The sequence below is a fragment of the Nematostella vectensis genome, chromosome 3 (assembly GCF_932526225.1).
Source record: "Nematostella vectensis chromosome 3, jaNemVect1.1, whole genome shotgun sequence".
Lineage (NCBI taxonomy): Eukaryota > Metazoa > Cnidaria > Anthozoa > Actiniaria > Edwardsiidae > Nematostella > Nematostella vectensis.
In genome coordinates, this window is record NC_064036.1 from 3,844,550 (window position 1) to 3,869,604 (window position 25,055).

Sequence of the window (25,055 nt, forward strand, 5' to 3'; positions counted from 1 at the left end):
CTAAAGTGATTAATAAATTAATAGGGACAATTGGTTTGTAAAACATGTCGTGTGAACACATTCTTTAGAGTCCGCGCAAGAGTTTCATGGTTAACCTGTGGCCGCGCCGACTATTTTGCCGGTCAGCGTGTACACGCATGCTCTGTCGATCACCAAAAAATGTGATCGGGACACGAAGAGGTCATCTTTGGAAATAGAATTGATGCTGGTTTACGAGAAATAATTTCCACTACTCCCACACACGGCATACTGTGAGAAGTAAGCCGAGAGGAACCTAGCTGGCTTGTGTACTATTTCAGAGAGTATTTTATTCGTCGAGTGTCTCGGAGAGCTTAGAACATGGGTGTCCCAAAGTTCTATCGATGGGTGAGCGAACGATATCCATGCCTTAGTCAAGTCGTACAAGAACACCAGGTGATCTCTCTATTTATTCATTACCTTACAACTTATTTTTCCTTTTGTGCTGAAATGATTTTTTTAAGAATGAATTGATTTTCGTAATTTTCGCCTGTTTTTGTAAACAGTTGTGAGGTAACTAATGTAACGATGAATTTTTTCGTCTTTCTTTGCAGATCCCCGAATTCGATAACATGTATTTGGACATGAATGGCATAATCCATCCCTGTTCTCATCCGAATGATGATGATCCACACTTCAGGATTACCGAGGAGCAAATTTTCACCAACATATTTCATTACATAGAGGTACATTACATCTAACGTCAACTTGGTAAGGTCATGGGTTACTTCAAACCACAGGAATCCCATTAGTATAGGCTTCCTAGCTCGCATTTGATTTATTTCAACTCAGGCTTGAGTGTGAAGCTTTCTGTGAATGCACCTTAGGGGAAGCTTAGGCTTAGAAACTGTATTATCCCAGGTGTATACTTAAAGGGAAGTTTCATCTGGTTGCACTTGTTTCTTGTTTTTAAGCATTAGACCTGGCTTGAAGATGTGAGTATTGACACAATTCCATTGTATAAATGCAGGTTTTGTTTCAAATTATCAAACCCAAGAAGGTTTTCTTCATGGCTGTTGATGGAGTTGCACCAAGGGCTAAGATGAACCAGCAGCGAGGAAGACGCTTCAGGTTAGTGGTCTATGGCATACCTACCCATAGGGGGACTCCCATAAAAACAGAAGGGGTGATTGTCAGCAAAATCAATTTAAACCCTAAGAGATAGTGGTCAACAGCAATTCTTACCCCGAAAAGATAGCAGGTTGAGTGTTGTTGAATTAATTTTTGACCCTAAGAGATATCACTGTTGCTGGTGTGCATTTAGACCATCAAGCACATCTGTTTTCTGAAGTGTGAGGCAGGTTGTTATTGGATAGGATGATCCATAAGTGTGAAACCCCCTAAAGGATAGCAGAATTAGAAGAATTGTTGAACACCACCTTAGGAATAGCAGTTGGTAGAATTTTTTACCCTTAAAGATAGGTTAATCATCCCCATATACTTTGCCCTCTGGCATGCCTGCCTTTACTACAATTCTTAATGTTCTGTGAACTCTCATCAATACTTCCCAGCAGCTCAAACATTTTTTTGGCAAACAGTCAACTAAGATTGGTCAAAACAAGCATCCCTTACATACTTCCACTCTTCACAGTTTTACTGGACACACTGTAAATGTAGAATGTTCACTTGATATAACAAAAATTTGAAAAAGTGTTGGGCTTGAAAACAAGTACTGTATGCTGCTTTTATATTTCAATCCATTTCATTTTGTTTTTAGCAATTATATATATTTTTAGGTCAGCCAAAGAGGCGGAAGACAATATTCGAAAGGCATTGGCTAAAGGGCAAGTGCTCCCAAAGGAGGAAAGATTTGATTCAAACTGCATTACACCAGGTATTTATTAAAATTTTAGCCAAAAAAATATATATATATATAAGCGGTTAGGGGCAAGCAAAAACAATCTACTGTACCTACATGTAAGTATCTAAACAGCCTGTGGCTGGTACTGTTCTGTGCCTGGACCCTATGATTCACTTTTTTCAAATCTTCCTGATAACAGGTGATAAAGATAACAGGTGCAAAAGAACTAAAGAGAGTATCTATTCCCCCTTAACATAGTGTACATCTTTTACATCCTAGGAACCTTATTTATGGCTCGGCTACAAGAGCAGCTTCAGTATTTTGTGAATGACAAGATTTCTAATGATCCTGCTTGGCAAGGACTAAGAATATACCTCTCAGGGCAACAGGTAAACCATTAGACATACACAGACAGTCAGGACAACAGGTTAACCATTAGACATACAAAGACAGTCAGGACAACAGGTAAAACATCAGACATATACACAGACAGTCAGGACAACAGGGAAAACATTAGACACTCTGCACAGAGAGTCGTGGCAACAGTTAAAACATCAGACATACAGTACACCAGTAGTCAGGGCAACAGGTAAATCATCAGACAGGTAAAACATTAATGCCATTAGCTGTACAATTAGACACAAATGCAGATAAAAGTAGATGAAATTCACACACTAAGCATTACAGTGTATTACAGTGTAACTAACTGTAGTAGAAGGTATGCCTCTAAACTGAGGCTTTAATCAACATAAATCTACAGCTTGTAAAACTAAACCGAAAACTAAGCAAGATGGCTGCCCCTAGAGATTCTATGGGGTAAAACCGCTGTACAACAATAAACATAACACAGGCAGCCCAACACGTAATGTTCAAGGTTCTTAACATACATAAATACTACATTCACCCCTCTGTTAGAGGTTAAGTCTGAGCACGGGGGCATTCAATGTTCAAGGTTCTTAACGTAACATAAATACTACATTCACCCCTCGGTTAGAGGTTAAGTCTGTCCACTGGACGTCGGGTCCTCTCCGAACGTCGCAAGGGAGGCTGCCCATCAAGACCTGTACTGACCTGTGGCACTTCTTCGCCCACACCTATCTCCACTTCTATCTCCGAGGAAGGTGGAGAACTACCAGTAGCAGGGTGATGCTCACCTGGAACAGTAGGCTTAACTTGAGGGAGTGGGTACATTGTTGGTACTTCACCTTTGGGGGCAAGATGCTTGGTAGAGACTGTTGTTTCTCGGCCGTCTGGATAGCGCACATGGGCGTAGTGAGGATTCGCCTGAAGCAATTCCACCTCATCAACTAACGGATCTGTCTTGCTTGCACGGACGTGACGCTTGAGTAGGACCGGTCCAGGCTCACTCATCCATGTTGGGATGGAAGATCCGGAAGAGGATCGCCTGGGAAAACCGAAGAATCGCTCATGGGGTGTCTCATTGGTAGCCGTGCACAACAGAGAACGAATGGAGTGTAGAACATCAGGGAGGACTTCTTGCCAGCGCTTTACTGGCAGATTCTTAGACTTCAGGGATGCTGAAATTGCCTTCCATACCACTCCATTATACCTCTCCACTTGCCCATTGCCTTCGGGATTGTAAGCAGTTGTCCTGCTTGTGGCTACCCCTTTTTCATTCAGGAAGTCTCGCAGTTCCTGGCTGATCAAGGAGGAGCCCCTGTCCGAATGTACATAGGCTGGCATACCGAACATCGTAAACAAGGAGGTAAGACACTTGATCACTGTTGGTGTAGACACATCAGGACAAGGGAAGACAAAAGGGAATCTTGAATATTCATCAACCACATTGAGGAAGAACTTGTTGCCATTGTTACTTGGCAAGGGGCCCTTGAAATCAATGTTTATCCTCTCGAAAGGTTTAGTAGCCTTAATGAGAGGAACTTTGGGAGGTTGATGAAACTGTGGTTTGCATTCACAACAAACTGGACACTTACTTGTCATGCTCTTGATCTCCTCAAGGGAATAAGGGAGGTTCTTGGTGCGTACGAAGTGGTTGAGTCGGGTGACCCCTGGATGACAGAGTGACTCGTGGAGCTGGTAGAGGGGATCTTCACTCAACGTGGCGCAAGTAGCTCTGGACAGGGTGTCGGGTGGAATGTTCTCTTTACCAGGACGGTAAATGATATCGAAACTATAGCAGGAGAGTTCGATCTTCCACCGCATGATCTTATCATTCTTGATCTTCCCTTTGTGGCACTGGTCAAACATGTAAGATACTGATTTCTGGTCTGTTTTAAGAGTGAAGTGCCTCCCTGTTAGGAAGTGCCTCCAGTGTCGGACAGCTTCTACAATCGCTTGTGCCTCTTTCTCAACTGAGGCGTGCTTGAGCTCGCTGCCCTGTAAGGCTCTTGAGAAGAATGCAACTGGCCTCCCATTTTGGCTGAGAGTGGCAGCTAATGCCACCTCTGAAGCATCCGTCTCAACTTCAAATGGAATGCTTTCATCGATTGCACTAACAAAAGCTTCCTCCACCGTCTTCTTGATACTCTCAAAGGCCGCGACAGCGGGCTCGGGTAATGGAAAAACCTTGCAGGAGGTTATTGGCTTGATTCGATCCGAGTATGCGGGTATCCATTGTGAGTAGTAGGAAAACAATCCGAGGCATCTGTTCAGAGACTTTGAGTCACTTGGAACGGGTAGCTCTCGCAAAGGGCGTAGACGTTCTGGGTCTGGACTGATATTCCCTTCCTCAACCACATATCCAAGGATAGGAAGACGCCTGGTGGAGAAGATGCTCTTGTCGTTGTTATAGCAGATGTTCTTGCGCTTAGCAGCTTCAAGGAAACTCTGAAGGTTGGAATCATGCTCTTCTTGGTCTTTCCCACAGATTGTGATGTTGTCGAGATAAGGGAAGACCGCCTTGAGATTGTTCTCTTCCACAAACTTAGTCATCTCTCTCTGAAAGCAGGCCACCCCGTTGGTGACGCCGAACGGGAGTCGGCTAAACTGATACAGGTTACCTCTAGCTTCGAATGCTGTGTACGGTTTATCCTCATCTTTGAGAGGGATCTGATGATAAGCACTGCGTAGATCTATAGTGCTGAAGACTTTGTACTGGGCGATCTGGTTAACCAAGTCGGTTATTCGTGGTAATGGGAATGCGTCGAGGAGGGTAAACCTGTTGATGGTCTGTGAGTAATCAATTACTAGCCTCTTCTTGTGATTCTCATCCTTGGTTACTACAACTTGTGCTCGCCATGGAGAGCGACTGGGCTCAATGATTCCTTCATTAAGCAGCCTCTTAACTTCTTCATCAATGAACGTGGAATCTTCTTGGCTGTAGCGGCGTGACTTTGTGGCAATAGGATGACAGTCTGCTGTCAGATTTGCAAATGGCTCAGGCGGGTCTACATTCAGAGTGCTGAAGCTACAGACGGAGAGGGGCGGTTCGGAGCCCTTGTACTGGAAGATGACACTTTCGTGCTTTGACTGAAAGTCTACTCCTAATATGAGGTCTGCACATAGCCCAGGGAGTACAGAAAACTTAAGGCCTTCATATCTCCGTCCTTGGTAGGTAAGATCAACTGTGCAAGTACCACTAACCTTGATGGCGCCTGTCGAGGAGGTTGCCATGGATACGGTACTAGATGAGGGCTGGACTGTCAGACTTGCTTGCTCTACTAGACTGGGATGGATATAGCTTCCACTACTCCCACTGTCAAACAGGGCCTTGACTTGCAATCCTTGGATATTGACGACACCACATGATTTAGAGAGGGATTCTGGTGGGTTAGCTGTCAATGTGGCGAGTATCGGGGACCAAGTTGCTGCCGAAACTCTTTCTTTTGGAACCGCCTTTCCTTTACAAACTTTAGCAAAATGGCCTTTCTTTTGACACTTGTTGCAAATAGCCTCCAGGGCAGGACACTTCGGTCGAGGGTGTTTCTTGTTTCCACAGAAAAAGCAAGTAGCTTTATCGGGTTTCATTGTAGCTATAGTAGACTCGTCAGGCTGTTCTGCTGACAATGAGGTGCTGTTACAAGGTAGTGCTGCATTTATAGGTATCTGTGGTGCTCCATATGATTCTGAACTCCTCATAGCTGACTCCAGAGCTCGAGCCTGGTCAAACATGGTCTTTAGATCAAGTGTTTTGTTCTCCAACAATCGTTGCCTGATTGTGTTGGATTGCAGACCTGTAATAAACGCATCCCGTATGCTCTCTTCGCTGTACTGCGCTGCGGTTACACTCTTAAAATCACAGTCCTTACTCAGTGTTTTCAGAGCTTGCAAGTACTCATCTAAGCTTTCCGATGGTTGCTGGCGTCTCGTTGCAAGTAGATGGCGAGCGAAGATCTCATTCCGTGGTCTAACATAAAGGGCTTGTAGCGCCTCAATTGCTGCATCGTATTCCGTACAATCTTCGATGTGTTGGAAGAGTGTTGGAGGAACAAAGTTAGTTAAAACGGTCAACTTGTCCAGGCCCGTCTGAGGTAGAACTTGTACGAAATTCTCGAAGGTCCTTTTCCAATGGAGCCATTCCTTCTGGGCCGTGCTGCTATTTGGATCGGTTTCTAGGCGTTCAGGACGCAGTACTTTATCCATGGGACTTCAGAAAATATGTTGATTAAATTGTAGTAGAAGGTATGCCTCTAAACTGAGGCTTTAATCAACATAAATCTACAGCTTGTAAAACTAAACCGAAAACTAAGCAAGATGGCTGCCCCTAGAGATTCTATGGGGTAAAACCGCTGTACAACAATAAACATAACACAGGCAGCCCAACCCGTAATGTTCAAGGTTCTTAACATACATAAATACTACATTCACCCCTCTGTTAGAGGTTAAGTCTGAGCACGGGGGCATTCAATGTTCAAGGTTCTTAACGTAACATAAATACTACACTAACACCTAAAATTGAAGTCCTAGTATGGATTTCATACAGTTTATGAAACCATTATTTTGATACCTTTTAGACTCCTGGTGAGGGAGAACACAAAATCATGGAGTTCATCCGTACAGAGAGGACGCGGCCAGACTATGACGCTAATACTAGGCATTGCTTGTACGGGCTTGATGCAGACTTGGTGAGAAATGTGTTTTCATCCATCTGTCTGTCTATCCATATGTCCGTCTGGCCATCTGTTCGTCTATCTATTGTGTGTCTCTCCATCCATCTGTCACAGACGTCTATTATTGTTTGTCCATCTGTCTGTCCGGCCATCTGCCTGTCCCTCTATCTGTTTTTTTGTCTATCTGTCTTTAACTAATATACATGTGCATGCTTATCTTTCCAGATGATGTTAGGTCTTACTTCACATGAACCTCACTTCTCACTTCTAAGAGAAGAAGTGAGGTTTGGGAAAACATCGAAAAGGTAACTCCTTGTAGCATCCAGTCCATATTTTGCTTTGAAACAAATTATGTGGCAATGATACATTATGTTACCAGTGGAGGTAATCAAGTAAAGTCACATTGTACAAGGGGTGTAGCTAGGGGTGGCCCAGGGGTAGCTTAGGACCCTTCCAATCACGAAGTTAGACTTTTCTTTACTTCTCGTTATGGCAAAGATACTGCCAATGTTATTTGAGCTGCTACAGTATTTTTCTTGGTAAGCAGTAATGAGATCAACTAATGATATATTTCTGATTACACAGAATAGAGAAACCTGAACAGATAACTTTCCATCTGCTTCACCTGTCACTATTTAGAGAGTATCTGGACTGGGAATTCCACCCATTGAAGGTAAGGTCAATTTTGTTATATAGATTGAGACACTGCCTATTGTGGAGCTCCAAACTACTTGCTTTGCTTTGAGACGCAATAAACCCTCTGGCAGTGACCACCCCCCAGTGACAGTGCTTACTAAACGAGGGCCATATGTTAGAAAACTGTATATTGGATAAAATATTTTACCCTCGATTAACGAAGATTAAACTGGAACTGAAAAATAACCCTTTGTTTTTCTAGGACTCACTTCCATTTGAGTATGACCTTGAGCGTATCATTGATGACTGGATCCTGATGGGTTTTCTAGTTGGTAATGACTTTATCCCTCATCTACCCTACATGCACATCAACCATGTGAGTATAAACCTCTGGGTCTGTTTGGAATATGGAAAGGGATACCCTAGATTCCAGAGGTTTAACGTCTGCTTTACCCACCCCAGTAGTTTTAAGGTGGCGCGCAGGGTACAGGGTACTACAGTATTTTATCTATCATACAATTATATTATTATGTATCATTAGTGACTGATGTAACCACTCTCTTTTTCTATTGGAGGATGCTTTGCCAATGCTGTATCAGATCTACAAGGAGATCATGCCGTCTCTTGACGGTTATCTTCATGATGGAGGAACTTTGTGTCTCCCAAGATTTGAGAAATACCTCAAAGAGCTGTCAAAGGTACAGAGGACTCAGTAAAGTACATTATTGTTATGTTCACTAGATTCTGCTGGTTATTTTCTAATATATGGCTATTAGTTTGACAGGGAGAAATTTAATGAATCATTTGTGGACATGAAATGGTTTGAAGCTAAAGTAAAGCATAAATTTGGGGAGAAGAAAGGTGCAAGGCATTCTCAGCTTAACCCCAAGGTATGATAATGCAACTACCTTATACCTGGATTGTATGTAGATATTGTTCATGCTGTAAATCTTACAATCTTATGACCATGCATCTAAGCTTATACTTGGTCTTTTTTCGCTTTAGGTAAGACAAGGGAATGACTCATCTGATAACCCCTTTTCAGCCTTAGATTCCCTGGCAGTGGAATTTGAAGAGTTCAAAACAGATGATGACCCTGAGATAAGCCCTGAACTAGCTAAACTAGCTGCCAAAATGGATGATGGTGATGGTGACAGTGAAGAAGTTGATGAGTTTGAAATTGAGTTTGCTATGCACAAGAAGAGCTACTATTCAGACAAGTTTGGGCTTGAACATGTTGACAGGCAAGTATTCTAGATTAAGTTTATTGTTTCTTCTGGGTCCAGTTCTCTGCTTCATCTTGGGAAGTAACCAAATGCCCTAAGAAAGGTCTTACTTCAGAGCTGAGGACTCAGTCAAGTGAAGTAAGGAAATCGGTATTTAAATTCGACCATCTGTTTGTTCTTTCATTACAAGTCACTTTTGTGCTTTCTAGTGATGTTGTATCCAAGATAACCTTGGAGTACGTCCGTGGGATCCAGTGGATCCTTCACTACTACTTCAATGGAGTCCAATCATGGAGCTGGTAATAATTATGTTTTGTCTCTCATAAACTGACTAGGACTTTTTTTAAAACACAGCTTTTAAACACAATATGCATTGGGTTCTTTAATGGGCTTACATTATTATTTTAGTGGACATAAATTGATTAAATTTGTTCTTTTCTTTCTAGGTATTACCCATTTCACTACGCTCCATTCTTGTCTGATATAAAGGACTTCTCTCACTATGAGCTCAAGTTTGACATGAGTAAACCATTCCTTCCATTTGAGCAACTATTAGGTGTGTTACCTGCGGCTAGCAAGCAGCTCCTTCCAGCTCCATTCCAGGTGTGTACAATACATCTCAGGGCTACAATTCTATATTTTTGCTAAATAACCTTAGCTTAAAAAGCTGAAGGTTACCTGTGATTGGCAATTTAAATGGTTGATAAAACGGTGTCTGAATAAGATTTGTATGCACAATATGGCATTTAGTTTAACCACATTAATCCCCTCCATCCAGTGTTGAGGACCAAGGTTCAAAATGTCTTACTACATTAAAATAAGATTTTATTCTCTGATTGTGGGCTAAATTCTAAAATCGATCCCTGCATGCTGATCCATATATGGTTTAGTCAATAATATTGTGTATTAATACATTTTTCTAAATGAAGGTCTCTTGTCCATGAGAAATCTTGAGTTTTAACGATTACTGGAACCCCTTCAACTGAAACTGCCTACCCAGTGATTTGTTCCATTTTTATGCCATTGTTGTTGTTTGATTCAGAACCTGATGATTATGGAGCAGTCCCCCATCATTGACTACTACCCACTCAACTTCAAGACAGATCTGAACGGCAAGCAGCAAGAGTGGGAGGCTGTTGTGTTGATCCCATTCATTGACGAGGTAACCACGATTAATTACTTGTTGCCCAAGCCCTGTGTTTGTCTCTTGATGACACGGTAAACACTTAATTATTTATTGTTTTACTTTTATGTTTTTGGTACACTGTTTACCCTGTCAAGAACAATAACAGATGCAGAGCTTTGGATACCTGTACCAAAAGGACTTAAAAAAAGTTGCCTCTTTCTTTGCCATTAGTTTAAGGATATTAGTTTAAGGATATCAGACTATGAGCTTGTTGTACTGTATGTGTTATCAGAAACGTCTTCTAGAAGCCATGAAGCCTCTGTATCGTCAGCTGACCAAGGAGGAGAAGACAAGAAACACACATGGCCCCTGTCATCTGTACACTTACGACAAGACACTGGCAGACCATTATCCTTCAACCCTTCCTGGCGTGTTCCCAGATATATCACGATGCCATGCTAGGTGAGTGACCCTAACCGGCTTGTTCCAGATATATCACAATCCCATGCTAGGTTAGTGACCCTTTCCGGCGTGTTTCCAGATATGTTACGATGCTATGCTAGGTTAGTGACCCTACCCGGCGTGTTCCCAGATATATCAAGATGCCATGCTAGGTTAGTGACCCTAACCGGCGTGTTCCCAGATATATCACAATGCCATGCTAAGGTAAGTGTCCCTACACGCCATGTTCCAATATATATCACGATGCCATGCCATGTTCCCAGAAACAGTATATCATGATCCATACTAGGTAAGTGTCCCGGCATGTTCCCAGATATATCGCGATGCCATGCCATGTTCCCAGATATATCACGATGCCATGCCATGCCATGTTCCCAGATATATCAGGATGCCATGCCATGTTCCCAGATATATCACGATGCCATGCCATGTTCCCAGATATATCACGATGGCATGCCATGTTCCCAGATATATCACGATGCCATGCCATGTTCCCAGATATATCACGATGGCATGCCATGTTCCCTGATATATCACGATGCCATGATAGGTTAGTGACCTACCCAGCGTGTTCCCAGATATGTCACGATGCCATGCTAGGTTAGTGACCTACCCAGCGTGTTCCCAGATATGTCACGATGCCATGCTAGGTTAGTGTCCCTACCCGGCGTGTTCCCAGATGTGAATGCTATGCAAGGTTAGTGTTCCCTCCCAATATGTTCCCAGATATACACCAATATCACCATGCCATGCTAAGTGTCCCTACTGTGTGTTTTCCCAGATATAAGTTAAATGCCCAATTCCTTTTTTCATTCACATTTCAGGTGTGAGAAATTTGACAGAGAGCAGCTTGTTTCATCACTAGAAAACCTAGTTAAAGGTAGAATAAAAAAAACAGTTAAATAAGTAAAAAAAACTAATGGTACTGATTAAACATTCGTTTTCAGGTCTTCTTAAGGACGTTAAACTTGAAGTGTACTTCCCAGGATTCCCTACACTTTATCACATTCCTCACACTGTAAGTCGTTATCCCCATAAAGAGAACATAAAAAAATATTTCCCACTTTTAATTGATCTTTACTTTATAACTGTACACTAATCCAATTGTTGCATGCAATTAACCTTAAATGTGATATACCTTTGAGTTAAACCCTTTGACGGCAAGATCTACAGCAAAAAGAAGTTTCAACCTGTGAGAGAGTACAACATTACCAAAGTTACCGACAGAACCCTCACCACTGTCTAAAGGCCTGATGTTCTTACCAACTTTGCTTTAACTTGCAATAGTTTATTTTTTGCAGGCAGAACTAAAGAAGGCCAGTGTTAAGGTGTTTCAGATGCATAGTCGCTCTGATAGTATGATTCTAAAACTTCAACAATCACAGCTAGAGGTAAAGACCTAAATAAAAGCTCTGTCTTTAAAATTGTTATTTTGACAGGCATATGTGCCCTCCTGAATCCTCCCCCCATTCAACTTGCCCACCAAAAACTTGATCATTACTTATTGAAGGATTTACAAATACTAGCCTATTTCCACATGATACCTATACTGCAAACCCTTCCTCACCAAAACCTGGGTACGCACTCGTTCGGTAAACTTTATTTTACACCCATTTGTAAATAATCCTGTAGACATCATCATTTACTAATGTTATATCCATCTGTCAATCCCTGCTACTACAGCCTACTATACGAGTTGCGGAGAAGTACCTAGGAGAAACTTGTTATGTTGGCTGGCCACACATGGTGGAAGCACTGGTGGTGGCAGTGTCAGATAATACCTTCAGGTAAAAATATCTTAAACTTTATCTCAAACTGGCAGTGGAACTCTTATTTGCTATCGTTTAAACCCTTTGATGTCTAGTTAGCTACTTGGTTATGAGTTAGTTATAATCACCAATGGTGATCCAAAGCTATGTCCATGAAAAAAAAAGAAAAAGCGCGTTCAAGCTAATTTTTTTTCTTAAATTTCATAAGCTTTTAAAATAAGGTCATTAAGCCCATATGCGTTCGCTACTTAACTCTTCTATGGGGTGAAAAAGATTTCAATGTTTGGCATAACTGAAGCCGCACAAGAAATGCTACAAATGTTCGAGGTTGGTAGGGCTGAGTATAATGTGGACACTGAGTGATGTTCAATGCTTTTTCAGATACAGCCGTAAAAAAGGAGAAAAAGATATCCAACAAGATATACTATCTGAGGAAGACGGTTGGGAAAAACAAGTCAAGTCATTTGCTCAAAGGTGAGCATGCATCACAGCGTCATCTGAGTTACAAAACCTACCCTTACTACTGAAATAAAAATTTACTACTGAAGTAAAAATTTAATGTCTCCTATGTTTTAGTCAAATGGAGAGGCGTGGCATTGACGTCGGAGCAGTTGAGATTCTTATCGATGCTTGTCCGGTTATAGGACGTAGGTTAGTATCTATTTGTCACTAAACACGTTTGCCAATTAAGTGCCAATTATGAAATAAGTCAATAAAACGTTTGTACCCTTTAGGTTTCTGTGCAGTGCGAAAGGCCAGGTTACTCTTGAGAAAGAATGGTCCCCAGTCCCCAAGCAGTATGCGTTTCAAACTGTTGTCAAGGTAAACCCCTCCATAGAGTGTCCCGCTTTCAATGATTTTCACACTATTATTTCTTTTATTTAAACTCCAAATTTATGCAAAAATAAATTATAGGTACTGTTGAGATGAAACGTTACAAGCGCCACCTACAGTAATTGGTCGAGAAATCCTTGTAACATTTCACCTCGGCGCACACGGTAAGGAAAATTTCAGGTGTGCACTTTTCTCTCTGTCTTGCATGGTCAAAAACAGTGCGTGGACATTATTTGAACAAAAGAACTTATAACAAGCTGCTGAGGGAAAATTCTCTCCTGCTTGAACTGCGAGTTTTTGTCCTCGCGAGGTGGTGAGCAGAGTGCACGCGAGAAATTTTTCTTTAGTCAGAACTAGAGAATTGTTAATCAAGAGAAGGTTTCCACTAGCAGTTTTTTATATATGTATTACATTCATTACTCTGTTTTAAGGACACAACTATTTCGGCACTGTGTCTGATCCTATGGGTACTGATTAGAGAATGAGTATAATAAGTAGACTATCCACCTCAATGTGTTTATTTTCATTTCCTCACCATGAATAGGACATAAGCGTGCACGAGTCTGTGAGTACAGATAGCATGCGGACCATAGACGAGCTGTTTCCGGTAGACTGTGTGTGCTTCATGCTCGCGATGCCTCATTATGGGGCATCTGGTACGGTGCTGGAGGTTGACGTCAAGCAGGGAAGGGTGAGAGTGCAGCTCCGTGTACCAGAGGAACCGAACATTGCCTCCATTGCCAAACAGCGCGAGGTACGTCTGTTGATCTGACTTGCGTTACAATGTGATTTTCGTCTTCAAATGTTGAATAAAAAGAACGAAGGTGTGGCTTATTAGGGCTCATTAATACTGAAAATAATAATAAAATTATGATGATGATGATGATTACGATGATGATGGTGATGAAGGTAATGATGTTGATGATGATGATGATTATTATTATTATCATAATTATGATTATGATAATAATAATGATTATTGATGAGAACGATTATGTAGCAAATGGATGTGACCAAATGTGTCCAGGGAGATATACATAGTATAACTAGCGTAAAAAGAAATCCTAATTTCATTTCCTAATATTTGTAGGATCTTTCCGTCGGGTATCTTCCATCACACGTTGTGGCTCAAAAGATGGGAATATCATCTTCGCTGCTTGGCAAAATCACGGCCAAGTTTTTTATCGAGCAAGGCTCTAGAGAAAAGTATTTAAATCTCACTTTGCACTATAGTACTTGAGCAACTTTATACATACCTAAAAGCCTGTTTCTGATGTAAATTTTTTTTTAGGAGCAAAGGTCAGGGGAACAAAAAAATCGACATCGGGTTGAACTTAAAGTTAACTAAGCAAAACAAAGAGGTAAGCCTGGAATCTGATCATTTCTGTTTCTTGTATAAAAAGTATGAAGGCTCTGTGATCTTAAGGCCTAGCGTAGACATCCATGTAAATAAAGAAATAACAAAGGACTTCGTTTATTTGCATGCATTTTCATTAGGAACTGTATATGAAAAGAACAGCGTCTAAACTAAACCCAAATGTTGTTTCCTAGTTGTTGGGGTACACGCGCAGGACGCAGAATGGCTGGATGTTCACTCAGGCAGCTCGGAATGTTATTACTCAGTACATCAACAAGTAAGTACAGTACCATCTATGAACCCTTTTAATAGGCACAACCTATCTGCTGACATGTCATGAAATATGTCAATGGTGACAGAGGGGGGGATGGTTGAAATACTCTGTGTAGTGGATTAACACCCTCACAGTTGGTGACAGGAAATTGTTCAACAGAAGGGGCCCAAATGCTGAAAATACCACCCTCTTAGGGGCGTGGAACCAATTTTGGTATTGACCAAAGTCGTTTCAAATTTAATGCACTTTCCCATATTCAGGTCCCACTGGCCCTGAATAAAAGCAATTATGTTGTATCGGTTGCGGCACAAGTTTATTCCTTTTTAATACCATGAAGTGTAGGCTGAGCATTGCATGAACTAATAACTATTCTTTTTCTCAAGATTTCCCAAACTGTTTGACGCACTGGCTACCTTACAGCAGAGCGACCAGGTCTATGAAGCCGACATGCTGGACCATGGCATTGAGTATGTTATGTTTTATCACATGTTGAACACTCGAATGGGAGCCCTGGTGGCGCAGCTGACACAGTGTTGCTCTGTAGCCCATCACTACTGGGTTCCAGGTTCGATTTCCAGTCCTAACATTGAGTTAATAGTTTTTCTTTGCTTCAAGGGTTTTTCCCAGGGTTCTCCGGTTTTCCTCCTTAAAAAGCAACAACAACAATTTCGATCTAAGCTGTGTTTTGTGGCGGCTGTCTGAGACGCCTTTCTATACCTTTGACATTTGTATTCCAAATATGTTTTCATAGAGGGCAGTTTTAATAATATATCTTATATACAATATATACCAAACATCGACAGCGGTCTCAAGGAAAATTGGGAATTTTTTTATTTAAACAATCCATGACTGTGACATGAGTTACTCAAATTGTTTTCCCACTTCTTTGGTGTTTGGGAGTTTGTGTTTTTTCCAGTGGAGGCGACCATGTCAGGGAAGCGTGGTTAGATAGTTTGTGCGGGCAGGCTGGCAGGGCAGGCGAAACCACAGGGCTCCCGCGCGATTACAAAAAAAACTCATTCGCATAGTTATATATTATTTCTCTATACCTGTAGGGCTCCGCTATTAATAGTGATAGGCTCCCGAAAGTATTCCCTTCCTTCTGATATTATACCACATTATATACCTATTGTTCTTTTTATGCAATCATTTGATGGTCCAGTGTCAAACCAGTCGACATCAAAGAGTCTTGGCGATCACTGTACCCTCATTGTTTTGCTTCTTTTTATTTAATCGTGAACAAAATGTTTAAGAGATTATTTTAAAATCTAAGAATAACGGGGGTCCTTTAAGAAATGTTCGCTTCACTTCAGCTTATCCGTACTGACGGATGTGCAGAACTGGCTAAAAAGTCTACCGCTGCAAAAGCAGACCGTGGTCACGTGTGGTAGTGACGCACTGGACGATCCCGTCCTGGAGGCGATAGAGGAGGCCGTTAAGAAGGTCAAGGTGAGCTATTTGGAGGCGATAGAGGGAGCCGTCAGGAAGGTCAAGGTGAGGTAGAGGGATAGAGGAAGCCGTCAGGAAGGTCAAGAAGTGAGAGAAAGCCTTCAGGAAAGTCAAGGAGAGGTAGAGGGATAGAGGAAGCCGTCAGGAAAGTCAAGGTGAGGTAGAGGGATAGAGGAAGCCGTCAGGAAGGTCAAGGTGTGGAAGAGGGATAGAGGAAGCCGTCAGAAAGGTCAAGGTGAGATAGAGAGATAGAGGGTGCCGTCAGGAAGGTCAAGGTGAGGTAGAGGGATAGAGAAAGCCGTCAGGAAAGTCAAGGTTAGGTAGAGGGATAGAGGAAGCCTTCAGGAAGGTCAAGGTGAGGTAGAGGGATAGAGGAAGCCGTCAGGAAGGTCAAGGTGAGGTAGAGGGTGCTGTCAGGAAGGTCAAGAAGAGAGAGAAAGCCGTCAGGAAAGTCAAGGAGAAGGAGAGGGATAGAGTAAGCCATCAGGAAGGTCAAGAAAAGAGATAAAGTCGTCAGGAAGGTCAAGGTGAGGTAGAGGGATAGAGGGTGCTGTCAGGAAGGTCAAGAAGAGAGAGAAAGCTGTCAGGAAAGTCAAGGAGAAGGAGAGGGATAGAGTAAGCCGTCAGGAAGGTCAAGAAAAGAGATGAAGCCGTCAGGAAGGTCAAGGTGAGGTAGAGGGATAGTGGAAGCCGTCAGGAAGGTCAAGGTGAGGTAGAGGGTGCTGTCAGGAAGGTCAAGAAGAGAGAGAAAGCCGTCAGGAAAGTCAAGGAGAAGGAGAGGGATAGAGTAAGCCATCAGGAAGGTCAAGAAAAGAGATAAAGTCGTCAGGAAGGTCAAGGTGAGGTAGAGGGATAGAGGAAGCCGTCAGGAAGGTCAAGGTGAGGTAGAGGGTGCTGTCAGGAAGGTCAAGAAGAGAGAGAAAGCCGTCAGGAAAGTCAAGGAGAAGGAGAGGGATAGAGTAAGCCATCAGGAAGGTCAAGAAAAGAGATAAAGTCGTCAGGAAGGTCAAGGTGAGGTAGAGGGATAGAAGAAGCCGTGAAGAAGGTCAAGGTGAGGTAGAGGGATAGAGGAAGCCGTCAGGAAGGTCAAGGTCAGGTAGAGGGTGCCGTCAGGAAGGTGAAGGTGAGGTAGAGGGATAGAGGAAGCCGTTAGGAAAGTCAAGGTGAGGTAGAGGAATAGAGGAAGCTGTCAGGAAGGTCAAGGTGAGGTAGAGGGATAGAGGGAGCCGTCAGGAAGGTCAAGGTGAGGTAGAGGGATAGAGAAAGCTGTCAGGAAGGTCAAGGTGAGCTAGTCTTAAGTAAGCCGTCAGGAAGGTCAAGGTGAGGAAGCCGTCAAGAAAAGTGCACAAGCCATGTTTATATCCCTCATCCCCTTAATTAAATTGGGGCTCAGTTGTAAGGCCGTAGCAATTTAGAAAATAAATCATAATGATAAAATTATCACAGCATTTTTTCACTCCTAAAAACGGCCAACTAATGGGAGTTAGGATGGCAATAATAAAAGTAAGTAAAACCAATATAAGTACAAATTCTGCAAACTCTAAAAACAGAAAGAAGAACTGACCTGTGATATCAGACCAATCGAAGAACACGTTGTTGACTTGATAACTTATTTTTAGACTTCTCTTCCTCCCAAGATAGTCAAAGTCCGCGTCCGCCCATATCTTCTATTCAGGGTAAGATAAAGTAACCTTTGATAACCATTCTAAAGCTAAAACTGATTCTTCTGAATGCATCTTTGGTCCAGATCGAAATCCCTATGCAAGTATTTGCAATATATTTCAACCATAGATTGACCAATACCTGTGCATTCATTTTATATATTATTTTGATTTCCCAGCCCTCAGATTTCTTGGGAAACACTCTTCCAGATAGTGATACCGAGATCCAATTGTTTGATCGAGTCGTCAACGTCAAGCTGAACTCAGCGGTTCCATTTGGGCTACGGGGAACTGTTGTTGGCTTCCACATAGGTACATTAAGCTTACATTCAGTAAACGGTTTGTTATGGTCAGAAAAAATATAGGCGTCACTTTGAAGGTGTGCACAGCTAGAAGTGGCTGAAGTCGCGTCAGTGATTAGAGAAATTCCGTGTGAACAATCCAGGATACAGATTTTTATCAACACCCTTCGTTTTATGCAAAGTCTTCAAAGACAGCCATTCAGACTGCTATTTAATGCACCCACCTGAGTTTCAATGCATCCATTTCCTTCGGCTAATTCAAGTGAGCAACTGAAATACTTTGATTAAGTCATCTTCAATAAAGTATCAGACTTTATTTGCGGTTAATTATTTTGATGTTTTCAAATAGTCCGTTGTATTTTCAAATTTAAATACTATCAAAGGAGTTGCTGGTCGGTATAAGTAAAACTGGATCTCCTAAAGAATTTATTCTACCCCAAGGTGAAGATGATGATGAACTGGTTGAAGTCTTATTCGACGAACATTTCATTGGCGCTCAGTCAATCAGGTAAGTCTTCCTAAAGGCTGCACTGTAAAGGCCAGGTACGACGCCATTTTACTCTCCCGCACAAAAGTCACGCAAAACATCCATTCCCATCGGCTAATTTCAAATCAGTAACTTATAATAATAATATAAATATAATAATTATTATTGTTAATAAAGTTCCAGACTTTAATTATTAAGAATAGACCCTTGTACTGAATAGACTTTTGTAATTTCAAATGTACAAAATAACAAGAGAGTGGTTGGTCGGTATTTTTAAGCTCCATTCGACGAGCAAGCCTTTCGTTGTGCCGTTTCGCATACGGCATGCGTATAATCTCTCCTTTGTCGTAAAGGCGAACCACGAATGGAGTGTACCTGGCGCACCCATCCAGCCTTATAGATCTTACATTTGGCGAGAGGCAAGAGATGCGGAAGAGAGGGGAGACTGCTATCCCGCCGCGACCCCTCAAACAATCCTTCGCCACTGCTCTAGCTGGGGAAAATGGGCGCAGAGGGGCGGGTTCAAATAGAAGTCCGCACAGGGGGAGAGAACGCCAAGATGGTTCTCCTCGTCCAAGTGGACACGACAAACATGGTGTTGGCCCGGACAGCAAACGTGATTCCCCGGGTAATGCAACTGAGGCAGACTAGTTCTTACACTACAAAAAGCGGCTTCGAGTTTAGTATTCCTGTTATGATTATCAGAGGATACGACTCAAAATATTTAAATATTTTAAACATTAAAAAAATGCCTCTCAAGAGAACTCATAAAGTATAAAGCAACTTTATCAAAGGAAATATTATTTATTTTCAATTCATTAAACCTTGTCACCGTAAGGTGGTATGGTGAATAAGAATAAATTTGCCAAAATCTCTTCGTCTGAAACGCGTAGTTTGGTATATGGCAATATGGATAGAATGTTGAAAGCCTGCAACTTCATTTACTAAAAATATTTTTTTCATTATGCCAAAGCCCCAGAAGGAATTCGCATTATGTCCAAGAAAACACAGAACGGCCGTATCGCAGACAGGCCCGAGAAGCAGGCTACGGAGCAAAGCGCTAGCCGAGACAGTCCTGGACGACCAGCCCAACAGAACAATACAAAGCGTGACACACCAGGGAAGGAGGATACAAGGTGAGACACGGCAACACTCATCAATTGTCTCATTCAACATTGGGCACATAGGTACAGTGTCTCGGTTTGATACAAGTTGCTTTCTTGGAATCACATCTGGCTCATGTATGGGCACCTCACCTTTGCTCAAATTCAAGAGCCGTCTCGACTAACTTTTCATATACTCTATTAGCTGGTTTTTGAGTTTCCATTCCCGGTCGAGACATTGGGAGTATCTTTCCCTTCCCTAAGTTTGACGTTTTCAACTAAAAGTTTGTATTCCTCAGTTCCAAGAGATGGGTTGAGAACGGGGTTGATATAAGTGCTAAATATATACCTCCTCTTTTTTTATCTTTGCGCTTTACACAATTTTTCTAGGAATGCAAAGCAAGAAGTACCTCCAAGATTTGCTAAGGTTTGTGATATTTTCCCTATACAACTTCATTTAAGTCCATAATTCGTATATCCAGTCTTTTTTGAATTTCTTTATTGTGTCTTCCCAATAAAGATGTATAGCGTGTTTGCAAGCGGTAGATTGTGTTATCGCGAAGAACTTAATCAACGGCTAATAGGCCACCATGTTGAATTCGGGTTACACAAGGTACTGCCCCCTACCCCTTACTTTCCAATTCGCCTTCTTTCAGATCAGTACTTGTACTATTCTTCACAAAGCTGAAGGTCGTGTCATCAACATTTCGTGACTGCTAATTACGACCTGTACTTGTCCATAGAGTGCCGACAATTCTAGTGAATTCGCCAATATGTGGCATGCTAATTACGACCTGTACTTGTCCATAGAGTGCCGACAATTCTAGTGAATTCGCCAATTTGTGGCATGCTAATTACGACCTGTACTTGTCCATAGAGTGCCGACAATTCCAATGAATTTGCCAATATGTGGCAGGAACTCAAATCCAAAGAAAACAGCCCTCCTGAAAAGACCAACGTCTCGACCAATCAGGAGAGCGCTTGTGCGCAACCACAGAGCGTAGAGTCAGAGCACCCTGAGACCCCCTCTGATGCAGCAAAGGTTAGCAAGCAATGTTTATCAAATAGTTTTATTCACCTGGCAAATGTTAACGGCAAACTGACCAATTCAAAAACATCTTGCATGTTTTCCGTTTTGAAAAGCAAATTTTTTTTGCATATAACTCCTTTTTGGTAATGATAAAAAGAAAATAATTCGCATCGTTGCTTGTTCGCCTTGGTGGGCCCATACAAAGACCCTCTTTCAGAATCTTGCTTTGTCGTCTTACAATCCTTTGTATTAATTCCAATGTACGCTCTTACTCTTTACTCATCATTTACATAGAACATACATTAAATATGATTTTCCTTGTCCTTCCAAGCTCCTTCTATCTGGAATGACTATCTCTTAGAATTTCCCTAAAACACTACAATTAAAAGCAAAACTCAAATCAATACTCTACTGATTAGTCTTTTCAACTCCTCTATTCAACTTCTGGAATTCTGCTGAAGGCACCAGACCTCCATCGCAAGACAGTTTAGTTAAATTTAATTTGGATCTTCTTGTGGATCTATAATATATAATTTAGTTTACAAATAAAATTTATTGATTGATTTCATAGGAAAGCTCTCAAGCCCTATGTGATCTACTGCAAATTGGCCGTAAACAAGACAGCAAGGAAGCGGCCAAGCCGCCGGACAGTACCCCAGGGGAGGATGCCGCACAGAAGGAGCCAGCTATGCGTGCCGTGTCCCTTGACGAGCTCTTCGGCTCACAAAGTATGTCACCCACTATGCTCTGACTCGCAATACACCTATTTCAAATAAGGTTGCACTTGGCGAACCTCTATATCATAACCCGCAATGCTTTATGGGTATCAAGTTAATAAGCGGAAATAAAATACAAATCCAGGTTCCAAAAGCTGTAGAATTCTTTTTTATATTCTCATTAACATTTACATAGCTTTCAGATAGAAGGATTCAGTCGTTTATATGCTACCCATGAACCACTGCGGGTTGCGACACATGGATTCTCGAGTGCAACCTTATTTGAAATAGATGTATGTTGTTTTAAAATGCGCGAAGGTCAATCAATTTTTGAAAGGCCGAGGTTGACTGACGTCGAGCAGCGTGCAAACCGATCCAGTGCTCCTCGTCCCTATTGCACCAGAGAATTCCCATTCCTCGAGCAGCGTGCAAGTCGATGCATTGCTCCTCCTCCCTCTTGCGCCACATGGTTCCCAACATTAATACACCAAGAAGCATTTTCAAGTAACCCTCAATGACAGTCTGTTAGCAAGCTAATTCTTGGTGTATTTATTTTTATGGTACTTCTTTTAGAAACCGGGGTAAAAGCAGCGCCTAAGCCTGCACCTGGAAATGAAAGGTAAAGTGTGACGCTGTTTTACCCGTTTTTTTTGGGGGGGGCGGAGGGTACACAAAAACCATGCATACATCACAGACCATTAACAGTTTCGTATCTGAATGTATTCTTCAAAATAAGGGCTCTTAAAACTTTGCGATATAGTGGAAATAATTTCGCTTTGTTTGAAGTTCTGCGTTATTTTAATTACTCATTGCTCTCACTTTCAAATTCACAAATTCTGGAAACCTTTTGTCTGCTATGCTATTGTGCATTGTAAGTACCATACCTATTCATTTTTTTTAAATTATTTTCCATGCCTTTCCATTTACTAGTATGTTCCATATCTTTTCATTTACTATGATTATATCAGCAGTGTTTTGCCTGCGCAAGCCCTTCTGCAGTGGTGCCATTCTATCGGTCTTCCTCCTCCTGCGTTTTATTACATTCAAACTGATAAGGTGGGTCAAAAATCAGGCAGCTTTTTTTCTGCAAATGACTTCCGTCATTCAAAAATCTTGAAGCGTATTCATAGAACAGCACTGAAATGGCTTTTAAATACAAAAATAAAAAAGCATTAAATATATTTTCTTAGTTTGAATGACGCTGACCAGAAAGCGGCTAAGTTAGAATTTGTTGACGAGAGCTTGCAAAATATTGGAAATTGCAGAAACATTCTTTGAACAGAGTTTTAAGTACAATGGGAACTAGCTTGTCTTTCATTACAAGCATGGCTCACCATGCCCAGGCTTAAAGGGTCAGGCACCATTTTGTCATCCTAGCAAAATATCAAGGGCGGGAAAGCAACCATTTCCATCAGAAAGCTTTTATGATACTTTCGATCAAGATTGGTAAATATCAATGAACTTCTGTATTTAGATGATTATAAAACTTTGTTTTGGGATTGTTATTGCAAATTGTCTTCAAATGCGGACTGACAAGGGCACCAGTACTACCTTAGGCATGCTGGACTACCTTAAAGCAAGACTAACACTTCCAATGCCTTCCCTCTGTTAGGGTTTATCAGCTACAGTAGAACTCGCAAATGGGTTTAAATGTCAAGGTACCCCCTGCAAGGACCGCATGGAGGCTACACAGAGTGCAGCTGCTCAAGCACTTTCACAGATGGTGAGATATTCTTCTTACTATTAAATCGTGTTTCTCTTTTGAAGGTTAGGGGAATTTGGTGCGAGATTACTTAGCTGAATTTGTATTTATTTGGTTTTTCAGCGCCGGATGATGTCCCAATTTGTACCACATCAACAGCTTCCATTTCCCCAACGGGCGGGTGTGTTTTTCCCACCCTCTGGACAAATGCCCTTTATGCAAATCATGCCTCATCACGCATTCCCCACCTACCCCGTGCACCCCATGGCAAGGCGTCCACAGCTTGGGCACCCTCTACATCCACAGCATCACCAGTTCCCTCGAATGCCTCCCCTGCACGCGCCGTCCATGAGGCCAGCGGGACACAAAGTGATGCATGCTGATCACGTGACAAAGACCCCTGACAAGGATGCGAGAAGAACCGTCCCTTCTAGTCCGGCTACTAGCCCTTTTGTCCCACTTCAAGTAAGTGCTTCTAACATCACCTTTATCCTCACATTTTGCATCACCTTCCTTCTTCTCTCTCTCCTTCCCCGACCCCTCCCCCCGTTTTTCATTTCTGCTCAAAATCCAAAATGGCGGCCACGAGTCGCTCGAGGCCGGTTTTTCGCTATAAAAACACCAGGTACACGCCATTGCAGGCTACTTACACCTCACATCACCTCAATACTAACACCTCACATCACCTTATTACTATCACCTCAAATCACCTTACTACTAACACCTTACATCACCTTATTACTAACACCCTACATCACCTTACTACTAACACCTCACATCACCTTACTACTAACACCTTACATCACCTAACTACTAACACCTTACATCACCTTATTACTAACACCTCACATACATCACCTTACTACTAACACCTAACATCACCTTACTACTAATACCTTACATCACCTTATTACTAACACCTCACATCACCTTACTACTAACACCTCACATCACCTTACTACTAACACCTCACATCACCTTACTACTAACACCTTACATCACCTAACTACTAACACCTCACATCACCTTATTACTAACACATCACAATAAGTGACCGAAGATGAGGTAATTGATAAGGCCCTTTTCAATAACAATTACTAGAGCAGATGTTTAATTTTGTGTAGTGTTTGCTTCAAAGAATCCGGCGCTTTTCAATTGGCTTCTTGTCAGTATAGATACGGATCCATTTATTTGGAAATAAACACTTCTAATAGACACAAACTGCACAAACTTTGTAGGTCACAAGAAGAAATGTAGCTCCCAAAAGCGCGCCCTCGCCAACAAATACTCTAAGTGAGACCTCCCGAGAGGCGGAGTCTACGCCGCAAAAGACTATTCATGAAATGCTGCAAGAAGCGAGCGCACGCTCAGTGCAACCGGAAACGCAGCAGGCGAAACCTTCAGCAAGTGCTACCGTCTCCAAACCTGTCTTCGAGATTGAAAGGGAGCGACAGGTCTCTAGTGAATCAAACCGTGTAAATAGTAGCAAAGATCTGGCGGATAAGAGGGAAAATGTAGCGGAATGTAAGGAAGGTCTGGCGGGTAATAGGAAAGATCCAGCGGATAATAATGAAGGTCTAGCGGATAAATGCTCTAAGCCGTCGACATCTCAAAATGACTCTGAGGCAGGCAGCCCAAGCCAGTCTAAGCCTGCACGAAGGCAACAGAGCGCGGGTCGCAGCAAGCCTCTGATGGCGCCAAGTTTCTTCCAGAAGAAAACTTAATAGCTTGAACCCACAGACCCTTCTCTGCTGGACTCAAACCAGCTGTCCCCAGCTGGGAAGGCGTGTGACTATGTTTTCCAGCTCCCTAAGTGGAACTGACCTACCACGACAACCACCAACTGGATTGAGTCCTAATCGCCTGGCGCGTTTTTATTTCCAATTCAATGCTTGGGTCTCATGTAAAATAAAAAAGCACAATGTAGCGGCATCTGTTTTTATCCATTCTTTTTTCAGGTATGTTTTATTTGTTGTAAACAAAATATGGTTCAACCTATCACACTCGTCTATTCAGAGAGAGTGTTTAATGTTTATCCCAGAAATTGTAAAATAAAATAAGCATGTTTACAA

General features: G+C 42.0%; 1 protein-coding gene and 1 long non-coding RNA gene across 4 annotated transcripts; both read left to right on the forward strand.

Moving 5' to 3' along the window:
* Nucleotides 1-139: 139 nt before the first annotated feature.
* LOC5514203 (5'-3' exoribonuclease 1) lies at nt 140-25,055 on the forward strand. 3 transcript variants are annotated; one of them, XM_032383775.2, is made up of 42 exons: nt 141-414; nt 573-704; nt 989-1,089; nt 1,755-1,852; nt 2,099-2,208; nt 6,754-6,864; nt 7,075-7,154; nt 7,435-7,522; nt 7,748-7,861; nt 8,061-8,183; nt 8,262-8,375; nt 8,491-8,729; nt 8,921-9,010; nt 9,158-9,314; nt 9,754-9,873; nt 10,130-10,299; nt 11,124-11,179; nt 11,247-11,317; nt 11,601-11,690; nt 11,983-12,086; nt 12,450-12,542; nt 12,645-12,719; nt 12,803-12,890; nt 13,447-13,656; nt 13,993-14,108; nt 14,194-14,263; nt 14,454-14,536; nt 14,917-15,000; nt 15,847-15,982; nt 17,602-17,658; nt 17,823-17,955; nt 18,387-18,453; nt 18,786-19,060; nt 19,406-19,568; nt 19,926-19,962; nt 20,413-20,577; nt 21,137-21,293; nt 21,855-21,900; nt 22,250-22,337; nt 22,894-23,004; nt 23,107-23,448; nt 24,222-25,055. In XM_032383775.2, the coding sequence occupies exons 1-42, from the start codon at nt 340-342 to the stop codon at nt 24,705-24,707; spliced, it is 5,325 nt and encodes a 1,774-aa protein (XP_032239666.2). In that variant the 5' UTR covers nt 141-339; the 3' UTR covers nt 24,708-25,055. The 3 variants fall into 3 exon arrangements, with proteins under 3 accessions (XP_032239668.2, XP_032239666.2, XP_032239667.2); XM_032383776.2 differs by having other exon boundaries at nt 22,253-22,337; XM_032383777.2 differs by lacking the exons at nt 21,137-21,293; nt 21,855-21,900; nt 22,250-22,337; ... (1 more) ...; nt 23,107-23,448; nt 24,222-25,055 and having other exon boundaries at nt 140-414; nt 20,279-20,466.
* Nucleotides 15,989-16,962, forward strand: LOC125561220. The gene is made up of 2 exons (XR_007307252.1): nt 15,989-16,503; nt 16,544-16,962. It is a non-coding gene; the product is annotated as an uncharacterized LOC125561220 (long non-coding RNA).